Source organism: Sturnira hondurensis, unplaced genomic scaffold, assembly GCF_014824575.4.
Source record: "Sturnira hondurensis isolate 20B ecotype Veracruz unplaced genomic scaffold, ASM1482457v3 Scaffold0008992, whole genome shotgun sequence".
Classification (NCBI taxonomy): Eukaryota; Metazoa; Chordata; class Mammalia; order Chiroptera; family Phyllostomidae; genus Sturnira; species Sturnira hondurensis.
The window spans coordinates 3008310-3027605 of NW_028081623.1; the positions used below are offsets into that span (position 1 = coordinate 3008310).

Here is a 19296-nt window from a genome sequence, read left to right on the forward strand (position 1 = left end):
TGTGGAGTACAGCAGTACTACTAAAAGATGCAATGCAGAACATTTTAGAGTGTGTTTTTTGCTATCCAATTCTCTTTTACAATTTTTCTGTGTTTTTTCTTCAAAATATAGTTTGCTTTCTAAATGTAATTTTGACCTGGCATATGGGGTTTATAATCAATAACTAACCCCTTCTTCGCCTCTTTGCCTGGTCTCTTATTCTATGTGATTTAGATACAGCCTTATGTTTAATGTTTGTTGTTTAATTCCTCAAGAAAACTTCCTTCTGGAAGAGCCTTTACTTCATAGAGATGAGCTTTTTGTGGGCATATAGAACCCTCTTGGATGGGGTTGGAATGGAATCTCCTGCTTTTAGAGGTGAGATGAACTGAGGTCCACGGAGTTAAATGACCAAGTGAAATCGTGCTGTTAATAACGGGCTGGACCAGAACTGAGGCCCAGAAGTCTCCAGTTTGCTGATTCTTTTATTACATTTGGCTAGGTCAGCACAAAATCATCAGCTGAAAATGAAATATGGCCTGACCGTCTTTCTGGTAGTCCTTACAGGAAAACCCATAAATAGTTTTTTAAATGAATTTATCTTTATTTCAAACACCTGAATTTACTCTGTGTTGATTAAGACTATGTTTAAAATAAAAACATTGGCCCTGGATGGTGTTAACACAGTGGATTGAGTGCAGGCCTGCAAACTAGAGGATCGAGGTTCACTTCCCAGTCAGCGCACATGCCTGGGTTGCAGGCCAGTTCCCAGGTTGCAGGGGATGCATGAGAAGCAACCATACGTTGATATTTCTCTCCCTTTCTTCTTCCCTTTCCTTCTAAAGATAAATAAATAAAATCTTTTTTAAAAGCTATTTAAAAGATAAAAACATTGTTGTTAATTTTCTTTCTAATAGGATGGTGGGATGGGATGTGGAGGTATCTCTGCTCATGAGATTATATGTGGTAATATTTGGAGGGGCTCGGCTTTCTTTCATCAGGTCCTTGGCTATCTAAGAGCACCTGCACCCTCTCCCACAGACATTTCCCCTAATCCCGCACCCTTTGCTCACAGCTAATTTTGCAAGAACGAGGCCTTCTTTGGCCAATTGCTGCTCAGGCTGAAGAAACAAGTGGCCAAATACAAGCACATGATCCAAATATGGGTGCAATTAGTTTGCAGGCACAAAATCACAGACACACGAAAAGGACAATGGATTGGGTCTGTAAAAATTTGGCCTCAACGGTTCCTCCTACTATATATTTATACAGTCATAACTCTTAGTGTTCTCTATTAGTTGCCAATGCCTTTTTATTGAGTTAGTAATACTGCTTAAATCAGACATCTGTATAACATCTGCAGGACTGGAGTTCCATGCTATTTTAAATGATACCAGCTCTTAACTAAAACTGTCAAAAATAGAACATAAATTCTACTGAGAGAATCAAACCTGTGATTTTTGAAATAAAATATGACATATGTTTTCGGGAAAAACATCCTAAGGCATAAAACTGCCTTTTGGGAGAAGCTATATGATTTGTAATTATAGCTTTGTACTTAATACAAGTTAGAGTTCAGTTATTTAGTAAATCAGATTGGGCAATATAATGAAAAAAAATTAAGTTTGTAATTTAGGACCACAGTGAGATATAAAATCATACAGATGATAATACCAATTCCAGACTTTATAATGCTATAAAATAAAGTAGTTTAGACACAGGAAGAAAAATACTACCCATATTTTCAGTATTAGAAACATTAAAGTGTAAGTTGTCATGTTTTCTTCCTAAAATATGACTAAGCTTTTATTTACATGTCATAAAATGAAATCTGAATTATTTTCCTTAAAGACATTCTCATTCAATAGTCATTGAATACATTTATTTTTCCAAATAAGAAGAATTAATTTTCTTTGTTAAATAATAGATTTTATCCTTAGGTTATGTCTTACAATTGAATTATTTTCTAAATATTAGAAATCAACTTAAGAATTATATAAAAGAAAATAGTCACTCAAGATTATATTGGCTAGTACCATTAAAAAGATATTGGACCATCGTTATATTGGCAATGTGAAAAAATGAATCTAGTTCTGCCAAATGCTTATATCGTGCTGTGAAAATCAGATTTTGGAAACAACCTGTGACCTAAAAAACAATAAGCTGAAGCTAGAGCTCCTAAATAAACTTCCTGCCAATGCTGTATACCATGATAATATCTTCCAGCAGGAGGGAGCCCTACCATCAAGGAAGGAAATCAAAAAATCCATTCTTGCAAACCACTGTCGCCGATCTCATTCATTTTGTTGGACTCCTCAGGACCTCCCAGGTGGAGCAGTTACCCCTGGCTGACTGTGCCCTGGCTGCTCACACTCCTCTGTGCAAGGGAGGAGGGCTTGGATCTTGGTTTTAGTTCAGCAACCATTCTAAAATCATCTATTAGACATTGAAAAGGACAATCTCTGCTCTGGAGAAACATACAATCCAGGGTAGTCATCAGGCAAAACACATATCTAATGCACCATTAATATATTAATACACATACACTGCAACATGTGTGCAAATACATATGTATTTATATTTATTATGTATATTATAAAACAAAAATAAGAATTGTTAGATAAAAATAAATGTATATATATTCTAATCTTAACTGGCTTTGTCTTGCATCACTGACCCACTCTGATGCATCATTTCACTTCACAGACTACTGATGAGACAGAGAGAAATGTGGAAAACAAGCGCTTGAAGCCATGAGATAAGTGCTGTTGTAGACATGCATCCAAAGTATTCTGGGAGGACAGAGAGAAGCTAATCTTGGGGTGGAGTGGTAAAGAAAGGCTTTCTGGAGGGAAGATACAGCATCAGGAGAACTGGCCAAAGGTGAGAAGACAACTTGTAGGAGCAGGGAATAAAGTGGACAAAGCCTGGAGTCCTGCAGCAGTATTATTGGCATAAGTGAGGCCGAAAGGCTGGGATGAGTTGAGAGAGATAGGAAGGGCCATCTTATGGAGGCCTGGAATTGTCAGACTAGGGTGATGGGCTTGCCTGGGGAGTGCATTTGGGGGGTTTCTCTAAGGAAGTTCAGCTGCTCAGGTTACCAGGAGGTTCCTGCCCTATGGGCCTCTCCAGGGAGAAGCAGGCTCTGCCACAGCTTTGTGTCAGGGCCTGGTGTAAATTAGTGAAAATCTAACAGACAAGACCTCTTGAAGAATCTCAGTAATGTATCTTTGACTTTTTGTTGAAGAACTTTTGACTTGGTTCAGAGGAGGAATGGAATTAAGTTGTTTTACGATTCTCATAAATTGTCATCTGGTAAAAAAATACAAGACACATTGGTGTCTCCCTTGTATTCAAGAATATATATCTCATTTAGCCAAGAGAATCATAAACTATACCACCTGACACACCATAATGGGAAAGTCCCTCTCTATGCACCGACTGTAATTTATTATTTAGAGCACATGTTCAGGAATGAGGATATGCCCACGTTTGTTAACTGTGCATGCCAAATTGTGATTCGTCCTGCCCATTTGTGAAACTCATTCCCCATTTAAACTGTGGTGTGAAGTTCATGGCAAGGGTAAAAACACTGAGTATTTTTTCAGACTTTTTAGATGAAGGGAGACCTGGGGTCAGGAGGCCAGAGTGGTAACCAGGAATCTCGGAGTTGCTCCCTGCACCTCTTAATGTCTCGGAGGCATTTCAGTCCCATCTCTGGCTTGCTCCCCTGGTCTTCCCTGAAAGAGGCATGCTGGGGGAGGGGAGAAGTGGGGATGCAGACAGTGGCTGCAAAGTCTGTCATTCATGGACTACTCTTGGCTTAGGAAGTATTGAACACTAATTGGAATTGGCCATCACAATTTCCTGCCTCTATTAATGCTCAATATATAGAAGATGACAGAATAATTCCCAAATACTTTTTTAAATTAGAGAATACTATTTAAAACTAAATGTGTATTCTTTGGCTTTCTTTAATTCACAAGGTCAATAGACACTCATTTTGCCCCTACTCTGTAGAAAGCACAGTCCTAAGTGGGTTGATCCAGTGTGAGCAGCCAGACTCCTGCCCTTATGCAACGGAGAGCCTGGGAGCACTAACAGTAAACACTTGATGACATGCTTAATCCCTTAAATAATTCTGGAAACTGCTATGGAGGAATAGCACAGGGCTCTAGGAAGCACAGAAAAAGAAAACAAGTAGGAGGCTCAAGAAGACTCTGGCACAAGTCACATTTGGGCTGAGGTGTGTAGGAGAGTAGAAATTAAGTGGGCAAAGAGCAGAGAGTGAAGAGAAAGTGTTTAATTAATCAAAATATTTCACATAGTAAAACAATGCATTTCATATGAATGAAAAAGTAACTTGTTACCCTGATTATAAGGATTTTTAAAGTAAGCACATACTTATCTTCATTAGAGTTTTTGAAAGAGATGTGATAATCACCTTTTGTATCCCCAGATGGACAAATTTTTAGTTCGGGCTGTGAAATGGCTTCAATGTAGTCAGAGGGAAGCGGCAGTAACCCACAGGTTTCCTCTGGGTGAATCAGCAAGCCACAGTCCTGCGTTAAAATGACAGAAATCAGTTGTCAAAGTAACTAACCCATCCCATAGTAATAAAATCTAAAAACTAAGGTTTTCTGTGACAAATAACTTTTTTATGGATAACGGAGCAATTTTTGTTTATTATTTTTAGTGTATTGATTTATCAATAGTTGTGTGTACTGTAAGTACATACAGCTTGTCACATTAGAGGATTAATATAAATTTCATGACAATTTAATGTTTTGGTATTGATATTCATGTACTGCTCTGTCAATTTTTAAAGAATAGATGCCAGTTTTACTTTGAAAATACCCTGAGTGCCAACACATTAAAAACGTGCTATAGTGGAGGATGATCTTATCCTCTAATGCTGTGGAAAAGATAGTCACTATGAGAAGGGAAATGGGAAACATTCTGGAAGAATGCTGATGTAACAGATGAATTTTTTAAAATTGTTTTATAAGGAGCATATGTTCAATGTTCAATTAAGCATTTGAACATTGAACATATGTTAAATGTTCAATTACAGTTGTCTCCATTTACCTCCACCACTCCCCCCACCCCAGCCAAATTAACAGATGATTTTTATTTCAACATTTATTAAGGACACATGATGTGCCATAAATGTAATTAAATCCACGCATTTTATTCAGAACACGGTCACATATTTGTACAAGCAGGTAACATCTTGCGGCCATGAGCATCGTTGTGGAGGCCCGGTCCATCAGTACCAAGCACTGCCTTCTCTCATCTGACGCGCAGTGGAGGTCAGCGTTCGTTGGTTCTCTGGAACCTGTCTCCTCATCACTTCTCTGCTCCAGCAGGTTGGATCACTCTCATTTTCTCTTAGCTTGTTCTTCAAAGCTATTGGCACCTGTACCTGTCCTATGTCCAACCCTAGCTCACCTGATTCCACAGCCACCCTTCTCGCCAGGTTTTCTCAGTTCACCACAATTTAGGGCAGGTAAAAATGCTGTGATCTCTCCTAGGAATGTTCTTCCTTAATTTTGCATGGAGAGTATCTTTTTCTGTTTTAGGCCTCTGCAAGGCCTTCCTGAAATCCTCACACAATTACAGAGCTCTGTTTTTGTCTATGTCAGTACCACGCATCTCCTTCCCACTACCCACCCTTGGTAATTAGGTTTGCTGATGGAGTCTTTTACACAAGGCTGAATGTTCCATGAGAACAAATAGTTATTTCACCCCGTCACACACCCAGTAGTTACCACACAATAGGAAAAAAATAAATATTTTTGAATGCGTAAAAGGTTAGAGTTGTTGCCCTCTTTATGTAATAAATTCTCGATAATGGAGGGAAATAATTGGTTTGATGTCTTCTTTGATCTCTAACTCTGCCTCTAGTGAGCAATTCCTAGTCACCTTCCCTCACACTCTCAAACATCCTGACCCTCAATAAGATCCCCAGGTCTCACACACAAAGATCCGGAGTACTAAGGGATGGCAGGCATGGGTGGTATACGGCTTCTTGAAATCTTGATTCAGTAAACATATTTTCATGTTTAATTCATGACTGAAACTGGTGTTTAAGATTCTTATTAAAATTATAGAAATATGATTTGTATTAAAATGTTCATTAAAATAAAAATTAAAATAACACAAAGTTTATAATGTGAGGAGTTTTTAGTATGAATAAATCATCTGAATGAGGGGTGTGTATGTGTATGTGTAGAAACATCTATCTACACATTTATTTTTAGTGAAGGCTAGAAAAATGTCATTATGTATGTATCATAAAAAGGTAAAAAGATGTTTATGTTAAATGTTATAGAGAACAGTGAGAAGTAATTACCATCATATAGTGCCAATGGGAGTGTAAATTGGCTCAGCTATCTCGGAACACAATGTGCACTAACCCTAACAATTCTCAGACTCCACAGCCTTGAAGTCAGACTTTAGAGCCCACTCCAGAGAAACTCTCATGACATGCATAAGAACATGTATGAGGACAGATACAAATGAACTAATGTGGAGAGATTTCCAAGACACATAATGAAGAAAAACCTGAAGAACATATTTTGTTACAGAACAATATATAGCATATGAGACAGACCATGAACATGTCACAACACCTAAAATTCATGTATTTCATACTAAGTAGTTGCATTCAATTACTAATTATATACATTATTCATTACATATAATCACATGTATATGTAATAATGTTGGAATGTTTCTAAAAGTCTGGATTTAGTTAAGCTTTTGCCTGAAAAAGTCTATTGCTTAGGGTCTATGTGGTGTATGTTCATAAGCACATCCTAGTATTCATCTGGAGGGCAGTGGGAAGAGAGTTCAGACAGAGTCTTGGTCTGGTGTGTGGAGGCCTTGAACGTAACTGGAAAATATCCATCAGCGAGAAAGATGCCCTGTGGGAACTGACTCAGTCACTGAGACTGGCTGTGCAATATTTCAGACTGGCCTGAGTAGCCTCCTTTCTGAGGAGCTGGCATCTGAAATGAAGGCTGCAGGTAATTGGGAGGTGGGAATTCCAAGAAGCAACTGCATGTCAGAGGCATGAGGTAGAATCCATCTGACATCTTCAGTTAAAACAAGGAGTTGTTTTTAAAAACATGCTGACAATCTATGTTTTAATATCAAATGGTGTCATAAACATGCTGACGATCTATGTTTTAATATCAAATTGTGTAATCTTCTTGAAGATGGCACCTCCAAGTTAGCACAAAACTCAGTGGAAGAATGATTCATTCATAATGTGGTCCTAAGTGTTGTAGATACATCTTTAAAATGGAGAGCTTTTAATTTAATACCTACACTGTGTCAAGTACTGAGAACGCAAGGCTCTGACCTCAAAAGACATGGTCTAACTGTTCACCAGAAGTTTCTTCTTAATCTTGAACTGAAATCACATCTTATTTGTCCTAATTACCCTCTTAACTGTAGCTTAGAAGAGATTTACTGTAATGATGCAGAAGCATGTGCTGATCTGATTTTAAAGCTGCTGAAACACATGACTGGCAATAGAGAGCAATGCCCAGGATCCTACATATGGGCCCATGATAATAGAATAAACATAATGCAGGATGCAGAAAAGCAAAGTGTGGGTGGGAGCCAGCTGAGTGGCCACTTCTGCTACTTAAAACCATGGCCTGGTCTCTGACTCCCGTGTCAACCTCAGCTCAAAGTTCCCATGAGCGCCTGCTGTGCAGTCGTCAGCACGTCACCATGTGGGTTCTAAGCAGCCACAGCTCTAGTAAATTCCAAATAAGACAAGAATCAAGGCAATATTGCAAAGGATAAACAAAGCAGAGACTAGGAGAAAGACAGTATGTTTTGAAGTAAATAAAATTTAAAGTCACACCTGTTTTTTCTGTGGTTTAGGTGAAAGAATATTCTATTATATTCTGCGCTCCCATTAAATTTCTCCTGCGTGGTTAAGCTTTGTCTCCAGTTCCTATTTCCTATTCCTTTATGTTTTGGAAAGTCAGGGCAGCCTGATGGAGTGTATATTCATCATTCTCCAGGTGCAGCCAAACAAGGTAAGCCTTAACATTGAATGAAACAAAGTGTATACAGACTCAGGTCCAGAGAGTGCCTGACAGAGTTGAGGGAGTTTTGAGAAGACGAAGTGGTATCAGTGCAGTTGGGTGGGCTTTGGGCACTTGTCACGGGATGAGAGAACAGTGGTGTACACTGGAAAGAGCACCACCGTGTGGAGTCCGACTCGTGAACTTCAGTTTTAGCTTTGCCATGCACTGGCTGTGTGATGTTGAATAAGCCAGCTGATTTCATTTTCTCACTGTAAAAGGGTGAAAGGTGGAGAGAGGAGACAGGGAAGCTACATTAAATGATCTTGAGTACTGCAGCAATGTCAGGGGCCTTCACAGTATCTATTCTCCTTTCTCCCTTTCTAACAGAAAGACCTTTGTTGGGTTGTAGGAAGCAATATATCTAGCATTAAAAAACCACCCAAACGAAACTCTATTTCCCAGTCTCCTTTGTAGCTGGACATGGCTGTGTGACACAATTCTAGCCAAAGACATGTAAGTGGAAATGGGCTATAGATCTCTGGAGAAGTTTTGCTTCCCTGATATCATTTTTTTCTTTGTCATTCTGTTTTGTCTTACCACTTGGAATACAGATGTGAGCCTATGGGAGGAGCAGCCATGTTGTAACCACGAGGCAACCATGAGCAGAAAGATAGAAAGACTTGGGCTATGTATTTCTGCACTTCCTGCTGTGGAAGAAAAACAAATTCCTACTTGTCAAACAACTATAAACATAAAAGATGGAGCCAAAGTTCTCTCTTACTCTAAGTGTCTTAGGAAACTTAGTCTTCTCAGTCCATATAAATTTTTTTCAATATTTCTTTAGATCTTAAAAGTGACTACTTTGAGTAATTAAAAAAACTTAAACAATCTTGGAAGAAAAAATTAATTAGTATCTCTCATTTCTTCTTCACTGGTGTGATCAGTAATTTGGTCAAGTTCAGGCATATTCAAGAACACTAACGACAGCTTTTCTGATCTTAAGCGTCATCTCTTGGAGCTCCAAGTCTAGATGCATGGGAAAGGTAATATTTTGCAGTGTTGATTAAAATGACATTAACTCTAGAAAGCTCTGAATTTAGAATGTATCATTTTGTTAGAGATTTCACAAATTCCTGAGCAGGCTGTCATAGTTCTCAGTAGAAGTCAATAAGATAATTAACAGGGGTTTTCTTGTTCAAACATGTGCAGAATATGTATGTTTAGTACGTAATCTAAAATATAATTAACTTTTCATGCAGTGCTGCATTGACTAACAAGATACTGAGGTGCCCTGGGTTTTGCCCCATGTCCTACCTATGAGTACATGACCACTCTTTCTTGTTAGTTTCTCTGAAAGCCCATGTAATTTCTTACAAAGTATTTAGTTACAAAGAATTAATAGTACTTCTCATTTTAAGATGATATTGCTATATTTTTAGAGTAATACCAAATTGGACTATTTAATCTGGCCAGTATTTTTAAAACCTACCTTTTTGGCCTCATGGAATTATTCTTTAAGATGAACCAGTTCTCTCCTTTTCTCATTAAAATGAAAAACTCCCACCTAATGTGTATTTAAAAATACACATTCATCTCTGACTGGTGTGGCTCAGTTGGCTTGAGTATTGTCCCTGTGGACCGAAAGGCTGTTGGTGCAATTCCCGGGGGCACGTGCCTGAGTTGTGGGATCATCCCACAGGTGGGTGGGTGTGGGACATGGCTGACTGATGTTTCTCTTTAGCATAGGTGTTTCTCTCCCTCTCTCTCTCCTTTCCCTTCTGTCTTAAAAAAATGTCAGTAAGCATGTTCTCAATGAGGATTAAAATATAGTAAAAGAGATTTATATCCTTTATGAAAGGCAACTTGGAAATATCTCACAAGTAGAATTATAATGCTAAGAATTTACCCCACAGATATACTTTATAAAGTCTGCAAAGATTCATGTGCAAGATAATTCACTACGGTGTTTCATGTCAAGAAAACTCAACACAACTTGTGTTCATCAATTAGGAACAGGTTGAATAACTTACATGTCCATATAACAGCATATTTTGTAATTCTTAGAGAAGAAGGATGCAAGTAAATATATATGAGATACATTACTAAAAGCAATAAAGAAAGTTGCAGGACAAAGTGATAGATATTATACATGCTTGACTGCACACACATACCCTCTGGAACGATACACATGCAACTCTGAAGAATGGTTGTCTTAGAAGATTAAGAATAGTAGGCCAGAGATGGGGAAGCAAAATGAAACTTTCACTTTTTACTAATTTTTGAAGATTTTGCCAGTAGTATGAATCATGCTTGTATTTTTAAAAATACAAATTTAAGTAAAGGAAATAATATTTAGAAGAGTAAAGTAAAATAAAGTAAAATCAGCTCCTTTGAGGCCTATTACCTTCCTAGGTTTGCCCTAACAAAGTACCACAACCTGGGGGGCTCAGAGTGGCAGAAATATTCAGTCTCGTAGTGTAATTCTCCTGCTCAGAAACCCCACGTTAAGATGTCTGCAGAACTGGTTCCTTCTGAGGGTTGTGGAGGATTATGGGCCAGCATAATCACCAAATATTCTTCTGTGTTGACAAAACTGATAGTTTGTCAGAGCAAACATAAATAAAAGGTAATTGAGTAAATATTCCAAAGTAGAAGGATGAGCATATGCAACACTCTGAAGCTGAAGGAAAATGCAGCCATGAAAGTTCCGAGTAGATGGTGTGTAGAGAACAAAACAGGAACTGAGCAGAAATCAGTGCAATTATTTTAGAATCATGATTATCATCCTTGGCTCATTTTAATGACACAAACTTTAGGATTGTGGCAAGGAAGTAAAGTCTTATTTTTTGTTCTGTTTAAAATTCTTATCGGATAAATCTCTAAGCTCTATCCCCTTTATAAAACTTATAAAACATTTTACTAAGTAGCTGCCCTTTTAAAAGACAGTACAAAATTAAATACCTTTACTGAGAAGACATTTTGACTTAGTTTGTTCTAATAAAACATTTGCTGTAAAGAAGGTTAACCTACATAATTGCCTTGCTTTGAATTTTGACAAAGATTAGAAATTAGCTAAGCTATTCTACTTTGCACAGGGAGGATCTCTAAAAACATTGTTTTAAAAGTGCTTGATGTTACCCTGCCTTAGTAAGAGTTTACAGGTAAGTTTTCAACGTATTTAAAAATAGAATTTGGTGTTGGGTAGCAAAATCATATGTGAAAACAGCAGCTTGACTTGCTGTTTATGTCTGGAGTTCATAGTCTTATAACACATTAGAATCTGTGTAGTAACGAGCCCCCGTATGAGATAACACTATTGTGTGCTTCTTTCCTGAAGCAAACATCAGCTGTGAAGTGGCCATACGTTATACTATCTAACTCAGGGAAAAGGAAAATCGGGACAAATTTTAATCAGATGAATTGGTACTACTCAATAAAGTTTGTTAATGTGAATCAATATTTGGAATACCTTTTAAAAAAATTTCTCCTACATTCCAAATGCTTGAACTAATATGTACTTTTCTTTTTTAACCTAACTGGCCCCCAGATTAATTAGAATGGGGCCAGCATCACTCTGCCTGCTGGAGGCCACTCTGAAAGGCACCCTCTATTCTCAGTTTGGAAATACAGATGAGTCTGGACTGTGTAGACTTCGGACTGAAAGATCCAGTGAGATGGGGCCTGTAAAATGACTAATGTTTCCCACTTCCAGTGAGCTAGGAACTCCAGGGAAAGCAGCCTTTGTTGTGGTCTTTCAGCACTTCTGGTTTGGGGTCCAGATGGAATCCAGAGGGGTAGATGTGAATGCAAATGAAAAGAAAGAATCAATGTTTGGGTATTTGAACAAAGAAGTATAGAATTGGAACTGAATGTTTGACCTTGGGCTCTTTCATACTCTGAAGAATCAGATACATTTGAGAGTGACCAAACAATAACAACAACAACAAAAAGAAAAGGTTATTTCCTATTCCAAAGAATCAAATTTATTATTTTCAGATTGATGCAGAGTAGTGAGCAGGAATAATGAGTAAGCAACAGAGATTAAAAGGACCTATTAAAAGGACAGCTTTTAATAAATGTGTACTTTTCGATAATGACACCAAGCATAACAAATGTTGCCACATATAAAGTAGCAAGCAGGTTTCTCAGGGGAAATTGATCATTCATATGAATCTAGCTATGATATAGCTTTTTCAGCATGTCCCACTCATGAATCATCCACTAATGAAACATATGAGATTGTGATTCTTAAAAATGTAGCTTTGGTAGGGAATCTTCTACACTAATAAAATTGAATATTTTAATAAAGATGCAGTCACACAGTTCTGGCCACCATGTGGACATTTCCTGCCTACATTTATCTTGGTACCCACTACACACCACAGCTACACACACACTCACACTATCACATACACCCAATGATCTTAAGAATTGTGGTATTTTAAAACTTGAAGAAAACATACCAAGTGACTGATATAAGGAAAATATTATGCTATGAAAGGATTATCTCATTACATGTCTCAAGAATTATACCTGTTTTGAGGCTTAATAGTAATTGTTTAGCACTAAGTATTATTTTTAAAGATTATCTACTAATCATCATCTTATACACTCACAATTAAGCTCAAATTATGCTAAGTGTATCTAAATTTGGTCTAGAGAAAAATATTGGTGCATTCAAAATTGAATGTCCAAACTATCAGGATATTGTGAGATCAGAAGTTAATATTAATTTTTATATAAACATATTCTGACATTGTAAAAATTAGATACTTGTGAAAATCATTATATTATGATGTGACAGTCCTTTCTATGTACAGTCTTATATTTTCATACCTGTTGATCACACTTTCTAAAAATACTCTAGGAAGAGTCTAAATGTCACTCCCCTAAGATATTTATTAATTAAAAGAGAAAAAATGTAATTTTTACAGTGTAGAAATCCAGCCAACACTACTTCTATCAAGTGACCAAAAGAAGCACATAATTTCTGCAATTTTCTGCCACAAATGTTTAACTTCATTTAATTAGCAGAAAACATCATACAATCCAAAACCGAAAGGCCTTATAGAAAATGACTGACCTGCATCCTTCAACGGTATCAAGGTCATCAAAGACAAGGAAAAACTGCAGAACTGCCACAGATTATGGAAGACCAAGAAACATGCTAACTAAAAGCAATTCGGGATGGTGGAACAGAAAAATAATATTACTGAAAAAACTAATGAAATCCATATAAGGTGTTTCATTAAGTAAATATATTATGGCAATATTAATTTCCAGTTATTTAGAACATTCTAGTGTTGCTCACATTAATAAAGTACCATGTTCATGTCAAATATTAATGTGAGGGAAAGCTGGATGAAGGGTATTGGGAACTGTTCTTAAGTGTAAAATTAACTCAAGTGTTAAATGATTAGTTTAGTATATTTGATAGTCATATTTTAGAGTTTTATGAAGGGCAGAAATACATTAACAATAGAAAATGTTATAACCATTAAAGGGCTTTTAAACACTCTGGTTGGTGTTTCATACAGCAGAGCAATAACACTGTAATCACATGTATTAGAATTCATGGATATCCAGTGAATTACAGGCATTCTGATCTTAAAAACTCTGGGAGTTGTGGGAGGACAGGCCATGAGCTAAAGAAGAGCTAAAGTGTACCTACTGCATTTATGTACCAACTTTTTGGCGATACCAGTCTCCTGGAATTGACAAGCAGAAAAGGAAATTCTGTTTATAGGGGAACTGGGTGACCCCAAGCACCAAGGTAGGCACTTCTTATACACTACTGCACTGCGTCTTTACAAATATTTAAAGTAGTATTTTTATCTTCATTCAACAGATGAGATAATAAATGTTTGTAGACTTCTTGGGAAGCTTTTCTGAAGTCAAACAGCTTAATGAGTAGAATGCCTAGAGTTTGAGTCATGGGTATATCTGACTTCAAACCCACGATTCATAGACTGAGAAACAAAACAAGATAAAATAAAACACACTGCACTAAGAAACAGAGATTATGTTTGTAAAACATTTACAGACCAATTAACTCTTCATCAGGGAAGACCCTTTTTTCATGGCTACACATGGCATCCCTAAACAAAACCAGCTGCATATTTGAATGTTTATAGTTGGTCCAAAGTGGGGCTGGGCAAGAGTGCGAATGACTCAGGCCAATCCTATTGTCTCCAGGGGAAAAAGCCTCACAGCACCTTTCCTCACAGCACTGTTTGAGTGGTGCGCTTTGTCACTCAAATCATTTTTAATTTTGAATACTAGCACATTATGCGTACTAACTAAAGACCTAACACTAATCCCCATGATAAACAATGAACAAATACGTATATATTGCTGCCAATCATCAAGGAAAACATTAATTTGTGTTGATTTTCAAAATCATTAGTATTTATTTGTCATGTTTTCAGTTCTCCAAAGATGTTGATGGTTTATGATACTATTCACTTTTTAAAATTAATTCCTTTAACAGACATCCATTCAGCATCTACATGAGCCAGCCGAATTTCCTGCCCTCACAGAGTTCGAACAGAGAAAACAGATATGGAAACACATAGCTGCTATAGAAAGTGCCAAGTGCTGCAAGGAAGATTGCTCCAGGCACAGTGTTGGCACAAAAGAATGTGATCAACTCTGTTTTGCAAAGGACACTACAACATGAAATACGCTGGAGCTTCCCAGTCAGATGGGAGCTCATGAGCTTTCCAAGTGAAGACAACTAAGGCGGGGCTGAGGGGACCACAGCGTGATTGGTCCTCTCCCGTACAAGTGCCTACAAAGGAGTGGGCATCCTTTACATCGGAGGACTAACTGAACCCTGATACAACAAATTGCTGATTTTTCCTTTCTTCTCTGCCTATCAGCCTGAGATTCTGTACTTAGCCATAAAATACACAAGACAATCTGGAACAGATTGGGAATGGATTCTGTCTCCTTGTGTTTGGGGACTGTGTAGGGCATATGATGTCAGTTATAAAACTCTGAAGCCCTTTGTTCAGAACCCAACCAAGCCATATCAGCTCAAGCTTATCATCAAGCATGCCCAGTGAGGAGCTGGCATTTTCCTGTGGAAAATGTGCTGTCCTCTTTGGCATGTAATGCAGAATTAAGTGTTGCCCATTTTCACATAACTAAAGACTCCATGACCCCAGTTACAATAAAAGGTGTCCTGGAGAAATTTCAAGATATAAATTGTCATTTAGTATGTCTTAAATTCCCCACAAGTTTTAAATTAGCTCATTATTTTTTTTAACTTGAATGGTGTTGTTGTGATTTGACTATTACTGTAAATGGTTGTCACAACTCACTGTGTGGGATGTAATGACTCTTTCATTCATAGCCAAGTCTGCTGAGTGAGTCCTTATATATAACATATCTCTAAGTCTCCACAGCCTTACCTGCAAAAGGCTGCTGCTAGGAGTCTGCCCAGCTTGCCTCTCTACACTCAGCTAAAGTCACTGGGTCTTCCCTCCTTGGCCACATGCTCAGTGAACCTGCCTTCTGCCATTGCTTCTCCATAATCCACAACCAGGTGGCATTTCAAGCTGATATCCAGAATATGCCACTTCTCTGCATTAGTCAACAGCTGTTCTGGGATCCTGCTGTCACCAATCAGATATATTTGCCTGGCCCAGCAGAGCCGAGTTATAGCTAACACCGCTTTAAAGTCAGGCCCCTGCTTTGTTCTACAACTCTGCAGTTGTTACCCTGCCCAGATCTGATACTTTAGTTCTCCTCAGTGTTTTATCTTTAAAAGGCCAACTGTGCCTTGAGTCCTCACTGTATTGGCTAAGTTTGACAGGTCAAACCTAAGTGGACATAGCATTAGACACTACTAATTCCCACCGATTCCCCTTCCTCATGCCAGATGGTCCTTGTCATTGGAACTGAGTACATGATGGAATGGTTTAACAGCTAAGGCTAGTAACCAGGAAAAATCATATCTATGAGAATAAATTGCTCAATAGACCAGCCATTATTTTTTATCATTTCATATAGTGTTTCATAAAAGTTCAAAATAGTATTTTAATTGTACTTTAAAAATTTGAGTGAAATAAAAGTTATACAATAGTTTAAAGAAGGACTATGTGTTTCAAAATGGTTGTTCCATGGCGTATAGGTTTCTGGAAAGTTAACAAGTAGGTGTTAAGTAAAAAATATGGTGTAGGCCAACTAAACTAACTTCGGGCAAAAAAAATTTAAATAGATTTTCCTGTTTTCACTGTCAGTGGTAAGGCATTCCACCAAATTATTATAATTTAATAAAGCTAATTACAATTTTAAACAATCTATCATTGTTTATATTGTATAGAACTCAGCTGTCTCAAAGAGTTTTAATATCCCGAGGAGAAAGTCATTTTTGATGAGATCTCTTTGACTATCTGTTAAAAAATCCATGGCCAGGAGAGTCAATTAATAAATCCCTTCTCTGGTCACTAGTTTGTGTCAAAACCACTGAACTCAGAAACCATGTGGGATCATTTGTTGTATAACGGGATCATGAGTGAGAAACTCATGTGTGATAGCAAAGACTAAAATAAAAGAAAATACCACAAAGTTATATGAGAACAACTGGCACCATTTACTATCTATTAAAAATTATAAACAAAAGAAGTATTCTGTGATGACAGGTATCTGTGTGGTATAATTAAGAAATCATTTCTGTGGATGAATAAGCTCTTGACTGACCTGCAAGTTTTCCTTTTTCAGTAAGTCACACATCAGTGACATGATCTATTATATGAATACACCCCTTCCATTGTTCACTAATGCAATATTCTTGGGTAGCAATTGTCAAGGTCATTATTCAGACAGTACATTATGCTACTACACTTATTTTTAAAATGAAATTTCTTTTCTGAAAGATATTAGTCATATCTTATATGCTACATCAGAAGTTATCTATTATTGTGCCCCTGAAATTGGTCCCATACTAAAGAGTTCTCCTCTGAAATTTATGTGAGTGCAATGCCTTGCTCCCCAAAGGCATCACGGCTGGGGTAGCACAAGAAGGGAAGAGAAGGGTCTGGGTCTAACTTTATTGATGGTACCATGGTGTGAGACTTCAGAATTTATATTTCAGCTCTACCATTTTGTGACCCTGGGCAAATGAACCCCCTAGTTGCTCCAGTTTCCTCTTTTGTGAAAGCCAGCTTTGCATACTATTGAGAGATTAGATAAACTGATACATGTACTGGATGAAGAACCAACTATGCAGGATGCACAATAAGTGCTCAAAAATGTGGTTATGGTTAGAATTGACTATCACGTGCCAATAGTCACATTGTGTACATTATGCAACATACCTGTGAGTTAGAGATGATTCGCTCAATTAATTGAATCTCTAAACAAATGGCACTTATAGAGTTAAGGGCTTTGATGTATGGCCAGAATTCAAACACAAGTCTATGATTTTTGTATATCATTCTGGAATTTAAAAGAAAAACACATGTGTTGCTGCTAGCTGTGTACCATGGAACAGATAAATGACTTTCTCTGAGCCTCAGTTTCCTCACATTTAAAACAGGATATGGATGTTTATTGCTCATGTACACCTTAGAATTAATTGGTCATTCAGATGACACTGTGTGAGAAGGTGTTGGTAGCTAGTCAATCACAACACAATGCTTTGTTTGTATTCTTAATGACCATTATTTAGTCCATTTCTCAGCCATGGGTTTATCATGAATATATAGAGTAGCAAGGGTGAACTCAATCAGAAGCCTATATAATATGTTTCCTTTGAGTTGCCTCAACACTTGCAGAGTTATTTTTCCCCTTTGAAAAAGTTTCTTACATATTTAAATAGAAAACTTACTTTTTAAAATTTTATTTATTTATCTTTAGAGGGGAAGGGAAGGAGAGAGGGAGAGAAATATCAATGTATGGTTGCCTTCATGTGTCCCCTGCTTGGAATTGGCCTGCAACCCAGGCATGTGCCCTGCCTGGGAATCGAACCACGATCCTTTGGTTCACAGGCCTGTGCTCACTGAGCTACGCCAGCCCAGGGCTAGAAAACTTACTTTTTATCTGCAACTACATTTTATGAAAACCCAAGATATGAAAATATATACATTTTTTAATTCTTTGATTTGCAAACAGAATCATTTTTTACTTGTAATGAGAATTAGACAAACACTTTCCTCACTTTTTGAGAACAATTTTGTATGTATTGTAAATCAAAAATGAGTTGGTAATTAGATATTGCTGAGCAGTACTAAATGGTAAAAGTAGAGTGCAGATTAGAAAAAACAATTATTCATAAAATTGTTTCTACCTGAATATACATAAGAACACATATTCAGAGTGTTTTCCTTTATTAAATGGAATAGGAGAAAAAAAATCAATGTTTTAAAAACCTGCTCTAAAAGTTCTCATATTAGTTCCAATAATATTTATATTTATATGCTTGAGGATTAAGAAATTGTTCTGATCTTTTTTGTTATAAGTAATCTTAAGCTGTTTAAAAATTATCTAATAAGTATTATTTAATTCTCATCGAATTTGAGTAGCAATACATATGTAGTTGAATAGTCCTTGATGATTTTAAAAGTGACTGTGATTATTTCAATGTTAAGGGAGTAAAAATTATCATATGTAAAAATAATTAAAATTAAATAAAAAGTTTCAAAATTTAAATTTGCCATGTAAGGAAATACCCAGGAGTCTTTTTTAGAAAATGGAAGATTAATACAATTAGAAGTCCATGCCTTCCAAAGTTTTGCCTACCATAATCAGCCACTGTCTACTTTAATACCATGGAGAAAGCTATATGGAGTTCTTTTCTGAGGTTGTATAAAAAAGTATTAATGTGAACATTGAAGAAAGCTACATCTTCAGCTAATTGTCACTTACAGCCAGGACAGTTATTCATCACTCACTTGCTCAGGGACCACGTGCTATGCCCTCACATCCTCGTGTACCAAGGATGTGAGGCACATCCTCTGTACCCCTGTAGTACAGAGATAAATGACATGAAATAGCCCCAGTGTTTGAGGGCCATGGTGTTGAAAGAGGAATAAATCTGAAGAATGAACAGGGAGAGAAGAAACAAATGTCTTCAAAAGAGGGAATAAATATGCAAGATCCAACAATTAGAGAGGTCTGGTGTACTTTAAGTGCATCAAAGACACAGGTGTGGCCCGAATTCAGGCTGTATGGGAGCAGAGAGCAAGGCATGGCAATGCTATAAATGATTCTAAGAGGCTTGGATTTTATCTCTCTGCTCCCTCATTCATTATGTATCTAT

General features: G+C 37.2%; 1 protein-coding gene across 2 annotated transcripts in view; it reads right to left on the minus strand.

Moving 5' to 3' along the window:
* CPED1 (cadherin like and PC-esterase domain containing 1) overlaps positions 1-19296 on the minus strand; it is a 286479-nt gene that overhangs the window by 46204 nt on the left and 220979 nt on the right. For both annotated transcript variants that reach the window (XM_037056521.1, XM_037056522.1), the window contains exon 17: positions 4424-4541. In XM_037056521.1, coding sequence (XP_036912416.1) covers positions 4424-4541 — 118 coding nt within the window. The remainder of the gene's footprint in view (positions 1-4423; positions 4542-19296) is intronic.